Below are 12,744 nucleotides of genomic sequence, written 5' to 3'. Positions count from 1 at the left end.
TTAAAGCAGGGGTAGGCAAACTCGGCTCTTTTATGACTCGTGGACTTCAATTCCCAGAATTCCTGAGCCAGCTGGCTCGGGAATTCTAGGAGTTGAAGTCCACGAGTCATAAAAGAGCCAAGGTTGCCTACCCCTGTGTTAAAGCTACAACAGCCCTGGTCCATTTACCGCTGGCTTGGAAGAATGACAGCTGTAGTTCTAATGCACGGGGGAAAATGTCTCAATAGTCTTGGGAGAGGTTTATTAATGTGAGTGATTTAAATTTATTGGCCGCCCAACTCCAAAGGGACTCTGGCCAAATAGAAGACGGTCCGCTGCCTTGTTATGTCCCGATTCTTAGCTTCCTAATTTTATCAGGCAAACTTCGATTTCAGACAGAGTTCGACAAGTCAGTCCTAGCAGACGCCAGCCTTTATGAATGAATGAACCTTTATTGTCAAAGTACAACCATGTCTACATTGAGATTGGCTGAGCCTCCCTTCGTGCCCCCACACCACCACAACTCACACCGACAACAAACCCTCCATCTTATTTTTACTTATTTTATTATTTTAATTCCATTTATATCCTGCCCTTCTCCGAAGACTCAGGGCGGCTTACAAGCTTAGCAGTAGCCTTCATTCTATGTATATGCCTGCTTATTAGGGCTTTCACACACACCCCCAAGCGGCATTATTACAAAGTCAGCTTAATTGCCCCCAACAATCTGGGTCCTCATTTTACCTACCTCGGAAGGATGGAAGGCTGAGTCAACCTTGAGCCTGGTGGGATGCAAACCTGCACTAATTGCAGGCAGCTGGTGTTACTTAAGGAGGCATTAGCCCACTGCTCCACTAAGGCTCTTAGAATAGTGATTTAATAACAGACTGTTAGTATAAAGTAACATTATATAATATACGCACAGCAAATATATAAAGGCACAGGAAGACAAGTGGGAATTCAAAGTGAAGCAAAGCAATTTTCCAGCATCTGAAATCCAGTTTTGAAAATTCAGAAATAGCATAATTAAAAACAAATGAACAGGATTATGACTAAATTATTTTCATGAAAGAAACTAATACATTTGTAGCTCTCTTACAAAGAATATATATCTTACATGTTAATTATTATTAACATATTTTTAGTATATGTTGATTATCATGATAATGATATGATGCTAATAATCATAAATAGCTTTTCAAAATAGGCACTGTGTAAATATATTCACTAAGGTATTGCAGTTTCTTTTACTTTATTGTCAGTCACAGATTGATTAAAATCAGCTGTTACATTAAATCTTAATACATTGGTGATTGAGTTTGTTTTAGAGCAGATGCTAGCAATTTTCAGTTACTGGGCACCATCATATGATTTTGCATGATGATATTATGGACACCAAATGTAATGATAAGGATATTTTTTTTTGTAAATACTAATTAGTGAACTCTCACAACATTTCAGTGTTCTAGCTTCCAAATATTACAAGATCCATTACAAGGTTCATTGTTCCAGTTGGCTTTCAGACTTGGAAAGCAAAGACTCCCATGGCCAATTACTGGAGTACTTGTATAAAATGTATGATTTATGTGCTAATTTTTCCTCTGATGCAGATCTTAATTTTTGCAAGTGTTTTTGAAAAGGCAATGTGATCTTTTCCCTTAAAGTAGTCCCATTTCCAGTTATTTGAAACTTCTTGAAAAAGACTGAGTACAGGCCCACAGGTTGCTTAAATTTATACCAATACAGATACATATCAGTCCACTGATACCAATGATTTTAGATACTTCTTACTGCACATTCCACAATATTATATTTCAAAAGGATTATCAGATTCCCCAAATCCATTCATGCGTAAGAAGTATATCATCCCATTCTAAATTATTGCGAATCATCAACTGCTTCATCAATAGCATCACCTTCTTTCATTTCCAACTTAGCAGCTGGGCTGATATCCACCGTTCTTCCTTCCAATCATCTGGGTAGTAGAGGATTAAAAGATCCAGCACCATATCAATGATTTTTCCATGACAACTGACAATACATTCAAGGATTTTTCGTCACTTGAATTGTGCTGGGATTCATCTTAGTAACTTCTGTTCGTTCTCTGGCAAGTGAAGTATCTGATTCTATTTCTCACTTCTCCGGGAACATTACAAATCATTTGAACTAGGAATGCAGCAGAGTTCAAATAAACAAGCCACAGTTGTAGAAACTTTTGTCCTACAGGAATGCCAGTTGGAATGACAGAGGTACCTAGGATCCAATGCAAATGCTTTGTTTGCAATTAACAAGGCATGAATGTTGTTTTTGAGGCAAAGAAAATCTGTATAATTCCAATAGATATTTTAACATTGTCTGCAGTGGCTATCAGTTTCTGAAGTAAAAACAAAAACACACAATTTCTTGTAGATTTTAGTAGGAGTATACCAGAATAAGTGGTTTGAGGATAAAATCCTCATATGAATTAAGTACACTGTATAAAGAAAACCCTTGATATTTATGCTTTATACCACTTTTCATATGACTTTTCTGTTCCATTCTGTTTGGTGGGCAATCTTTAGGCACCTGCAAAATAAATGTCACATTACGTTTTTGTTGAGTAAAAGAAAGTCAGTTGTTAATAAATAGGGACAAACATTTAGTTTGTGTTTTCAAATTGTTCATTAGTGCAACTTTAGGCGTTCGAAATTTTATTTCCAAGGTGAAGCATTTTACAAAAAATGTTTGTTTCTTCTTTAGGAGAAATCACACCAGAATCTAAAACTATTCTATACCTGTTAAAATACAATGTCCTTTTCTTCCTCAACACCTTTAAAAACAAATTTATCAGAGACTGAATCATACACTCCCCCCTCCCCCTGTTTTTTCCTGTTAAACTCACTTTCCTAATGAAGAATTCTTGAAACTGGAAAACCTGAAGAAATTTGGAATGCCTCTACAGTTTTTAGATTTTTTTTCTGTCTTATGGTCAACATACTACTACTTTTTATAATGCTTATGACACTTTGGCTACTTGCATGACCTTGAGATTTACAGCGACAGATTAATCCAAGGAAGCACTTGGGGATCTATATGGTCACAGAGGATGGGAAGGAAAATGGGAATCACCCCCAGTTTGATAACTAGAAGGCGAGACGATGATCTAGAAGGCGAGAGGATGAACATTGATTCAAGACACAAAAACAAAAGCCCAAATCCTAAAGATATGCCACTGACACAGTGCAGATAACAACCTGTGTTAAATTAGAACATACTAATTTAATATTTTATGGCTAAGCTTAATTTTTCAGAGTTTTCCACTGAAACTCTGCTCGTAGGTAAAAAATGTGTACAAGATCTCTCATTACCAAATTTCAACTTTTGAAAAACTGAATTCGATCAGAATAGGTTTCTCCAAAGGACAAGAAACATGAATCTTAAGCTGTAAAAACTATAGTTAATTCTTACCTCCAGGGAAAAGGACACATGTCTTTTTACAGTCTTCTTCACTATCAAAGCGATTACCATTTCCATTGCAGCCGCCATACCAAAACTGAGCACAAGAGTCGGCTTGCTTATCATAATACCATTTTATTATATAAACGCGGCATGGTCCTTGATCTAATCTTAACTGACACTGTGGAGGCCTCAGGATATTATCTTTAAAAAATAAAAACAACAAAAGATGTAATTGTTGTGTATTATTGAAGTTATAAGGCTGGAATTTAGAAACCACTAATATTCCCAAATAATTTTATAGCAGTGTTTCTCAACCTTGGCAATGCTTTTTTGTAAAAAAAAAAAAAAAGATGCTGGAACTCACGCATGTCATACAACCCGCCTTGCCTACCCTACAAAGTTTACCTTTGTAGTTGAAAAAAAAAACCTTCAATTTTTAGTGTATCTAAAAGACTACGATTTTGTTCAAGGTAAGTTAATACTATTAATGTTGCCATGCACTGTGTGGCTTTAAATTACAAGAAAGCATTTTATTAATCTTTTGGGACATTTACCACTGGCATACGCATTTAGTTTAATGAGTGGAAATGTCGGCTTTCTATGTGGAATGAAACAGGCCCAATAAAACAAAATTTGGTTGCTTGTAAAAGATTGAATTATTTTTAAGAAGTTGTCCAACAAGGTGGAAAAATTTACATTGGGAGTTTAATATGGATATTGACTTGAAACAAATTAAAACTGAAACTTTGTCAGTGAACAGATTACTTTTAATTTACCTTTAAGTTAAACTCAATTTAATAAATAGATCTGGTTAAACCTATAGGTCTACCTTTACATCTGACCAATACATAATTAATATATATTATTAATAATAATACTCCAGATCACAAGACATTGGCTTTATTCTTATTCTTCCCCTCTGCAATTTGAATATAAAGTACAAAAGACTAAAAAGAGATTTTCGTAGACATCCCAGCCTTTGAATTACCCAAGGAACCAAAACAGCAAAGTTTAATTGTCGGGCAAGCTTCCACGCCAGCCGCCTTTCTTTCCTCTCGCTTTGCCTCTTTTTAACTTCGACCCCACCTTCTGTAAGGGGAGGCAAAAGGCTCGCTCACTCTCTCGGGAAAGATGGCCGCCTTGTTTATGTGTCTCCCACTGCCAGCATCGGCTTCCACACCACATGGTCTGACCCAGCCAATCAAGCCACACTCTGGCTGTGGTGCTCCAATGCTTCATGGCTCCTCCTAGAGGAGGCAGACAGCACCGGAGGGGACCCCACTCGCACCGTACTGCCAGCAGGGCATTTTCAAAAACAAACAAGGATAGGAAGGGAAACAATCGGAAAAGAATGCAACTCTGGAAAATCCATCGAAAAAGATGCTGGAACTCTGTTCTGGTGCATTTTATGATAAAAAAGCCATAGATAGATAGATAGATAGATAGATAGATAGATAGATAGATAGATAGATAGATAGATAGATAGATAGATAGATAGATAGATGGATGGATGTACCATAGGCATGGTACAAAGGCAAACATGAGCACAAATTGCAGAGATGAATGAGATAGGGCCATAGACTTGCATCTGAAATTCTGCAGTTTTGTGGAAAACGATATTTTGTGATGACGTTCAGCACAAAAAAGAAGTAAAAAACTCCTTGAAATGCAAAGAGCTATCATGGTGATTCAGCGAGCTGGAAAGTGCAGAAGTTGAAATCCAAACAGATTTGCAGGTCACCATATTGGGGAAGCCAAGGATTTGAGCATAAAATTACAATTAATTAGGATTTATGTACAGTAGTATGTTGATAATTATAGATTTTTTTTTTGAAACTTTGCAATATGTAAAGACCTGGCTTGACGGTAGATGGCATGGAAGAAACGGATGAATGAGGTGGTGGCAGTGTCTTTTCCGCTGTTAGAGATGGCAGGGATGATGGTGGCAGTGGTGGTGAAGATGTTGTTGGCAATGGCAGTGTCGAAGTAACTAGTGCAGAGAATATTACAAAAGAAAGAAATGAGAAAGGGGAGGGTTTCTTCTACCCGTGGCTCGTATTTCATTAAGAAATTAGCTATGAAATAAGTACCTTTATTGTTAACTGGAGGCAAAACTGGAAGATCACTTTTGTTGGATACCATATCATAGTTCTCAAGAGATATTTTGCGTGATCCTTTTTCCTAAAGTAAATTCAGTTGGTTAATTTTAAAATGTAGGTGGAGTTTCTATCCACAAAGGGCATATTCAATATTAGATAAAAGTTTAACAGGCTTCTTCCATAGCTATTACTTCCATTCTCAAAACCAACCCTTGGCTCTGTGTTTCCAGCTTAAGAAATACTCTATACAATCAGATAATATCGTCATTTCAGAAATCAGATTATTATATTACTAAATATTATTTATATTATTAGAATGGTAAAATCCGTCAACAGCATTATCTAGAAACTATCACAGACACTTATTAGAAATACTCTGATTTAAAAAATGGACTGCCAAGCCATGTTTCTCTAAGAGAGTTTTAAGGAAACCTACTCCGTTGCTGCAATTTGTTGTTTTAAATGAGACATGTCAAACACAAGGCCCGGGGCGGAGCCAGTGTACAATTTCGTGGTGGCCATCTATGCTGAAACGCATTCAGTCTTAGCTCCACAAAGCCATCTGGAAACAGCGAGGGACCAGCCCCTGCCGCGTCAGCCCTGCCCCCTGGGCGCACGCTGGGGAGGTATCACCCTTTGCGAGGAATGAAGAAATGCACCATCGCCTGGAAGTGGCCAGCACATGGCCCTACCTACTTCGGGCAGGCTAGGGGCTGGGCAGCGTTGCGCTTCTCTTCAGATTCATGTCACCCGGCTCAGCCTCTCGGCACTGTGAGGAGAGTGCCCTGCTGCCTGCCAAAACCGGGCAGGCTGGGGGCTGGGCAGCATTGCCCAGGTAACAGACTCTCATGCTGTTTATGGCATCCCCCCCAGAGCCCACCAAGCCGGACATGTGAAGTAGGCGAGGGCCATGTGCTGGCCACTTCCAGGCGATGGTGCATTTCTTTATTCCTCATGAAGGATGACACTTCCCCATCTGCGTTTCTTGCCTGTTTTTCTCCCTCCCTCATCTCAAATATTTTCCCACCACTCGAAGGAAGGAAGGAAGGAAGGAAGGAAGGAAGGAAGGAAGGAAGGAAGGAAGGAAGGAAGGAGAGGGAGGGTCTGAGGGAAGTCCTGCCTTGTCCTTCCTTTCTGCCCTTTCACCATCCCCTTGCCCCCTCCTCCTGGCCTATCCTGGGGGGGGGTCTCCCATCCTATTGCTAAGGCAGCTTTGGATACAAAGCCAGGTCTCCTAACATGGAGAGGGAGTGGGCCTTCCTCTTGACTTTGCCCTCATACCCATCATGAGCAACCTGGCTAAGGAGAGCAAGCACAGCAGCAGCAGCCATGAGGAGGAGGTAAATGCAGCTGGGCACCCCCTTGGGGAAGTGGGGCTGGGCTTAGTGCCACAGGTGCTTGAGGGCTCTGCATTTGACCTCCGTGCCACCCACCCACCCCGGCATGGTCTGAGAGGAACAGTGAGGCTCCTCCAGTGGACCATGCCTAGGCACTTGCCCCTCAGATCTATCCCACTCCTGCCCAGGCCCCCATAGGCACCCTTGACGCGAATGATGTAGAGCTGGCCATGCCCACCCAGTAGGCCCCACACACTCCAGCCATGCCCACCCAGTAGGCTGTGCTCACCCTGGCCACACCCACCCGGCCCTCCAAGGGCAACCGCAATGCTGATGTGGCCCTCAATGAAATTGAGTTTGACACCCCTGTTTTAAATGAAGTGGACTTCAGGCAAGTACCAGAATTAACGGTTGAGAAAACTGGCCAGTTTTTATGGAATTGTCTTTCATTGATGCTTCATATGTACTTGAAGATACTGCTTGTCCATTCTTATTGTTCATGTGTAATAAATGTTGTGAAGTGTGAGAAGATACTGAATGAATCAATGATCCACTGATGCTTCCTCCATTTCCAACTCGGTTGTATATTAAGGCACCATGTTCATCTTCACAAAACTGGTTAACAAGTTTGGACTCTAAAGCTTTAAAATAAGAAGAAAGGGAAAAGTCTAAAGTATGGTAAAATATACAGGTATTGGCTAAGAAATACAAATATTCATAGCATTTTAAATATGAATCAATAATTTTTTTAAAAAAATGTTGGCTGGTTCTTCAATATATACTGTAGATAGCTCTTGAATATTGCTTTCACATCTGGCATCTCAGCATATAGCCTCTTACTAGTGTTGAGTATCAGTTAGGAAAATCCTAGATATTAGCATGTGTAGAAAATGTAGCAAAAATAAACAATTTTGTATTCTCGAGATATTTTATACTACTATTCTTACTATTTCTGATCTTTTCCATGCTGGCTGACACTTTCCTATGCTGGTTGACAAACGTTGTTCTCCAAAATTTCTAGATTGGTCACTCTTGGCTTACAGGATGAAGAGCTGAAAAAGAAGTGCTAACGGTACTTCAGAATGTAAAATATTTTTCCATTGACTGCAAATTCTAAATATCTTGAGTAGGAGGATGCTGAGAGTAGGCATAATGGTTTATAGCAAAGCTATTTCCAGTAGCTTATTTTTCATAGAAGAAAAAGAAGTTGATCATTGAGATTAGGATTAGCTAAAGAACCAGGCAAACCTGCGACCTTTTGGGTCACCCTTTAAGAGAAAAGTAGAGCACTGTGATGTAATGAATGTTGCAGAATGAACATTAAATTTTAGGTTATTTTTTTACCTTAGTTGTGGACAGTCCCATGATCATCTAAAAGTTATATATATCATAAATAGAAAAATAATTGTAGCAGCAATTACAATTAGAAAAATGAACTCAATAATTCAATATTTACCTATTTAAAGAGATAAACAGAATGACCAGGAGCCAGCAAAATAGCATGGGGGTGGGAGCAACTTCTGACTTCCTACTGGCTTCTTGATTGACTTCTATATAGAAAAATGTGACCATTGGAGCAGTGAACTTTGGGAATCATGATTACATGACTGTGGGGATGCTGCAATGGCCACAACCTTGTGAATAAAACTGATCTGAACCCTGTAGAAATTTCAATTCCACAGTACTAATGGGTCCAAGATATTCTACTTCTTCATTAGGTTAGCAGATTTTAGATGCCTTGATTCAAAAATTGTTGTGGTATAATGCACCATTTGGGCTAACCTGAGATTACCAACAGACAAACATAATGGGAGTTTTAGTAGTATATAGATGCTACATATAGGGAAGTTCCAGTCCACTTAGGTTAGGGTTAGGATCTTGGTTCTCCAGCCCAAGATGTAGATCCTTCTAATTTGGAAAAACCTTCTGCTAAGAAATCAATTAGGTCTCTATATGAAATAGTTGTTCTTTCCCAAGGGCTGCTGGTCAAGTAAGAGGATGTAATAAAAAAAATAATAATTAAAAAAAGGTTGTCAGAAAGTTAAGCATATTGTTTCAGCTCTGCCAATCAAACCACTCTAATCCAGACTATGCCAGACCAATAGTAAGACAATTGAATATTTTCATTCCAGCAGAAATGTCCAAGTCAGAGCTTTTATTAGCACATCTCTCTGTCCAGGATCCTGTCTCTGCCTGAGCATCCATTTGGATTGGAATCCCAGACTAACCAATAACATCTTGGTTCATCCACGGCTTTCTTGTGTTGGTTATAAATACAGGTATCAGGCAATTTTTAAAAATACATTTTCTCAAGCTTTGTAATCTTCTTAAAGATAAATTAACCCTGGCCCACACTGAATAAAAATGATTGGAATTGTAAATGTTGCATGTAACTCCTGATCATCTCTAGCAGTATTCATACAGCAAAAGCTACCGTACGTCATTTTATGTTATTCAAATGGTGCTTTGGTAACTCCTATTGGCAATACCCTTAATCTGTGATCATAGACTAGTCTAGAATGATAGGTTAACACGTATAAAATTATAACTTCATAGTTTGGAATGATAAAATTCAAAAATGATACAATTGTTTTCCTAGTTGTATTCTCTATTTGCCCTCTGATTGTTTTGGGGGTCTTGTTAGTGCAAAGACACCCACTGACTGACTCACCAAAACACAGAACCAAGGCCTTTTAGCTTGAATGGTACCAGTGGAATGTGTGTATATCTGATATCAATGAAATCTGTTCATCTTCAGAACCATGTTTAAATGCTCACCTGGAAGAGTATTAAAATCATCAATAAGATACATATGTTCTCTGTCTGGATCAGACGCAATTAGATTCAGCTCACGTAAGAACTCAACTTGTGTTGGGTCTGAAGTATTTACAATTCCAATTGCATACATTTCAATGTTGGCTGCATGAGCTTCTCGGACAGCAATATCCAGTTTAACAGCTTCTCTCTTATCGGCTTGCCCATCAGTTAGGACTATGGCAACTTTCCTTACACCAGTTCGAGCCCCAAAAAAGCCTTCTTGTGTGGCTTTGCGGATGGCAGTTCCTGTGTAAGTGCCTTCTCCCATATATAACATCTTTCTGATAGCTTGTTTCACATCTTGTTGGGCTGTGTACCTATTCAGCCCAAATTCGAGTCGAACTTCCAGGCTGTAGAGGACCAGTCCAATTCTAGTAGCATTTCTCCCTACGGTTACTCTGTCTACTAAAGCAGTAACGAAGTCTTTAATTATTTCAAAATTCTCTGGGCCAACACTTTCGGAACTGTCAATCACAAACACTAGTTCCATAGGTATTTCCTTGCATTTAATGCCACAGCCTGTAAAAGGAAAAAGAAAAAGGCCCAAATTCTGAGTATTTGTTATGATAGATCAAGCTATATTTTTATTTTATTTTATTTTATTTTAATTCCATTTATATCCCGCCCTTCTCCGAAGACTCAGGGCGGCTTTACAAACTTAGCAGTAGCCTTCATTCTATGTATATGCCTGCTTATTAGGGCTTTCACACCCCTCCCAAGCGGCATTATTACAAAGTCAGCTTAATTGCCCCCAACAATCTGGGTCCTCATTTTACCTACCTCGGAAGGATGGAAGGCTGAGTCAACCTTGAGCCTGGTGGGACTCGAACCTGCACTAATTGCAGGCAGCTGATGTTACTTAAGGAGGCATTAGCCCACTGCTCCACCAAGGCTCTCTATATAGTAAGCCTTCCCATGTGTGCTGAACATGAGCATTATTACATTCTTAATTCAAACTATTTATTTATTCATTCATTCATTCATTCATTCATTCATTCATTCATTCATTCAAAACATTTATATAGCTCCCTTCCAATTTTGAACTCTGGGTAGCTTCCAAGCAACAATTAAAACAATATCAATAATAAAACAACACAATGCTATATTAGATCTGTTAAAACCATAAATATTAAAAACCTGGCACCAGAGTTAAACATCCAACATACAGTTAGCCCCAGCCCAAGAACGACATATAACAAGACCAACGTTCAGTTCTTTCTTTGCTTACCCCCAATAGACAGAATCTTGCCAGACTAAACCTTTACTACTTTCACCCTAATGGATCTACCCTGGGAGATTCTCTGTCTCCTATCCAGCTCTGGGCTGGGCTGCCTCTTGTCTCATCCCCCTCCTTGCAATGTGTCTCCTGCCTTTCTGGGAAACTGCTGCTTCACTGTAGTCCATCACCTCACCTCTCCCTTCCATCACAGATACAGTCCCACATTAAATCCTCTCACCCACTCCTCCCTATTCTTGGTGGGGGGGGGGGGAACCAAAGTCTTCAACGATTTTCAGATTCTACAGGAGTACCATGATTGTTGCCATTTTCATTTTACCTTTGAGTAAAGGGCATTCTAATAATTTTCTGATTTGGGGAAAGGAATAAAAACCTGCCCTAGGACATGATGGCAAGGCAGGTTGCAGACTTACCACATATCTCTTTAATTAACTTAATTATATCTTCTCTCTAGGTTAAAAAAGAAACACATATATAGTATTACAGAACAGTGCCATTTTCTGCAATGTATAACATAGCCTTTGGAAAAATACATAAAAATAGTGTTTATTATACTTAGAGTAATGTGATATTTTCATGCAGTGAAAGTCATTTTATCCATCACCAATACTTAAAATACTTGCAAAGTACTCTTAGACACATAAACATTTTTCTTTATGCGGAATAATATAATTCCAAAATGGGGGTGCAACATCTTAAAATTCGTCAAATGAAATATTTCTGTGTGAGAAAATCTCTTATCTTCTTGCTTTTCACCAAACTTATAATAGCCAAGCAACACTGTATTCATAAAAATATTTTACTTCAATTTTCCAGGATTGTCATTATGAGCATTTACATCAAGCATGGGGGATTATTACTGGGTGGGGAAAGCCAATTCTCTGTCTCATATTCAAACAATAAATTCATTCATAAACACAATCCTAATTCAATCCATACATATACATTCTCACTCTTAACAAAAGTTCCAATTAGACCAGAAAAAATCTTTATATTTGTATTTTTGCTTCTGAGCTATGCCACAAACATAAATTTTTATAAATACATGCATTTTGTGTTCTCCTATGCATTAAAAAAATATGCTAGTGTAAGCTGCCAAGAGTCACTCTGGATAGCAAGACAGGAAGCATATAAATAAATTAATTAAATAAATAGTAACATCTTTGATCTGAGCTCCACTTCTAGCAAATTCATCAATTGTCCAGTATACTGTAGCTTTTTTAGCAACAGAGAAGGTTATGGTTAGTGAGGTCAGTCATAAAGAATATGAGACCAGATAAGACCATTACCACAATGCTGTGTGCAGGAAACCTAACATCTGAGGCAAAAAAAGTTATCTTGTAAGAGCAAGAAAAAGAAATTCAGAGTTTAAATCCTGGGGGCTGACTTAGAAATATGACTGACTTCCTAGCTTTTTAATCATTGTTCATAGATCATTGTTCTAAAAGCTTCTTTTGCCTCTGCAATAAAGTTACCTGTCTGAATCTTGTACTTAAATCTTCTGTGGCTAAGCTCATGAGTGTATATTTGTGTTCCTAGAGGGAAATTTCTCTATTGCTCAGGATGAAGGTCTGACAGCACAAATATCAAACTGATTTGCCGTTCCCTTCTTCCACATAATGTTTGGACTGATCTACAGATCACCTGATACTTCCAAGTGATCCCACAGTCTAATGCTGGCCTTATTTAGTTCAGGAGATCAGCCAAGGTTGGCAACAAGCTGCCAGCTGCCGTAATTTGTAACTTGTGAACAAATTGATATATATGCATAATTGTTATTATACAATTTTTCATTCATTTCCAGGCAGAGCATCACCTAGTTGATAATGAACAATGA

General features: G+C 38.6%; 1 protein-coding gene across 1 annotated transcript in view; it reads right to left on the bottom strand.

Moving 5' to 3' along the window:
• Positions 1-2,536: 2,536 nt before the first annotated feature.
• LOC310643327 (uncharacterized protein) overlaps positions 2,537-12,744 on the bottom strand; it is a gene marked incomplete at both ends in the record, with an annotated part of 69,649 nt that continues 59,441 nt past the window's right edge. The window contains 7 exons of the mRNA XM_083367635.1: positions 2,537-2,544; positions 3,427-3,618; positions 5,273-5,407; positions 5,508-5,598; positions 7,253-7,494; positions 9,632-10,189; positions 11,321-11,357. Coding sequence (XP_083223761.1) covers positions 2,537-2,544; positions 3,427-3,618; positions 5,273-5,407; positions 5,508-5,598; positions 7,253-7,494; positions 9,632-10,189; positions 11,321-11,357 — 1,263 coding nt within the window. The remainder of the gene's footprint in view (positions 2,545-3,426; positions 3,619-5,272; positions 5,408-5,507; positions 5,599-7,252; positions 7,495-9,631; positions 10,190-11,320; positions 11,358-12,744) is intronic.

Source organism: Vipera ursinii (assembly GCF_947247035.1).
Source record: "Vipera ursinii genome assembly, chromosome: 1".
In the NCBI taxonomy this organism is placed as follows: domain Eukaryota; kingdom Metazoa; phylum Chordata; class Lepidosauria; order Squamata; family Viperidae; genus Vipera; species Vipera ursinii.
Note: the sequence above shows the minus strand (reverse complement) of the source record. Positions and strands in the feature narration are given on the sequence as shown.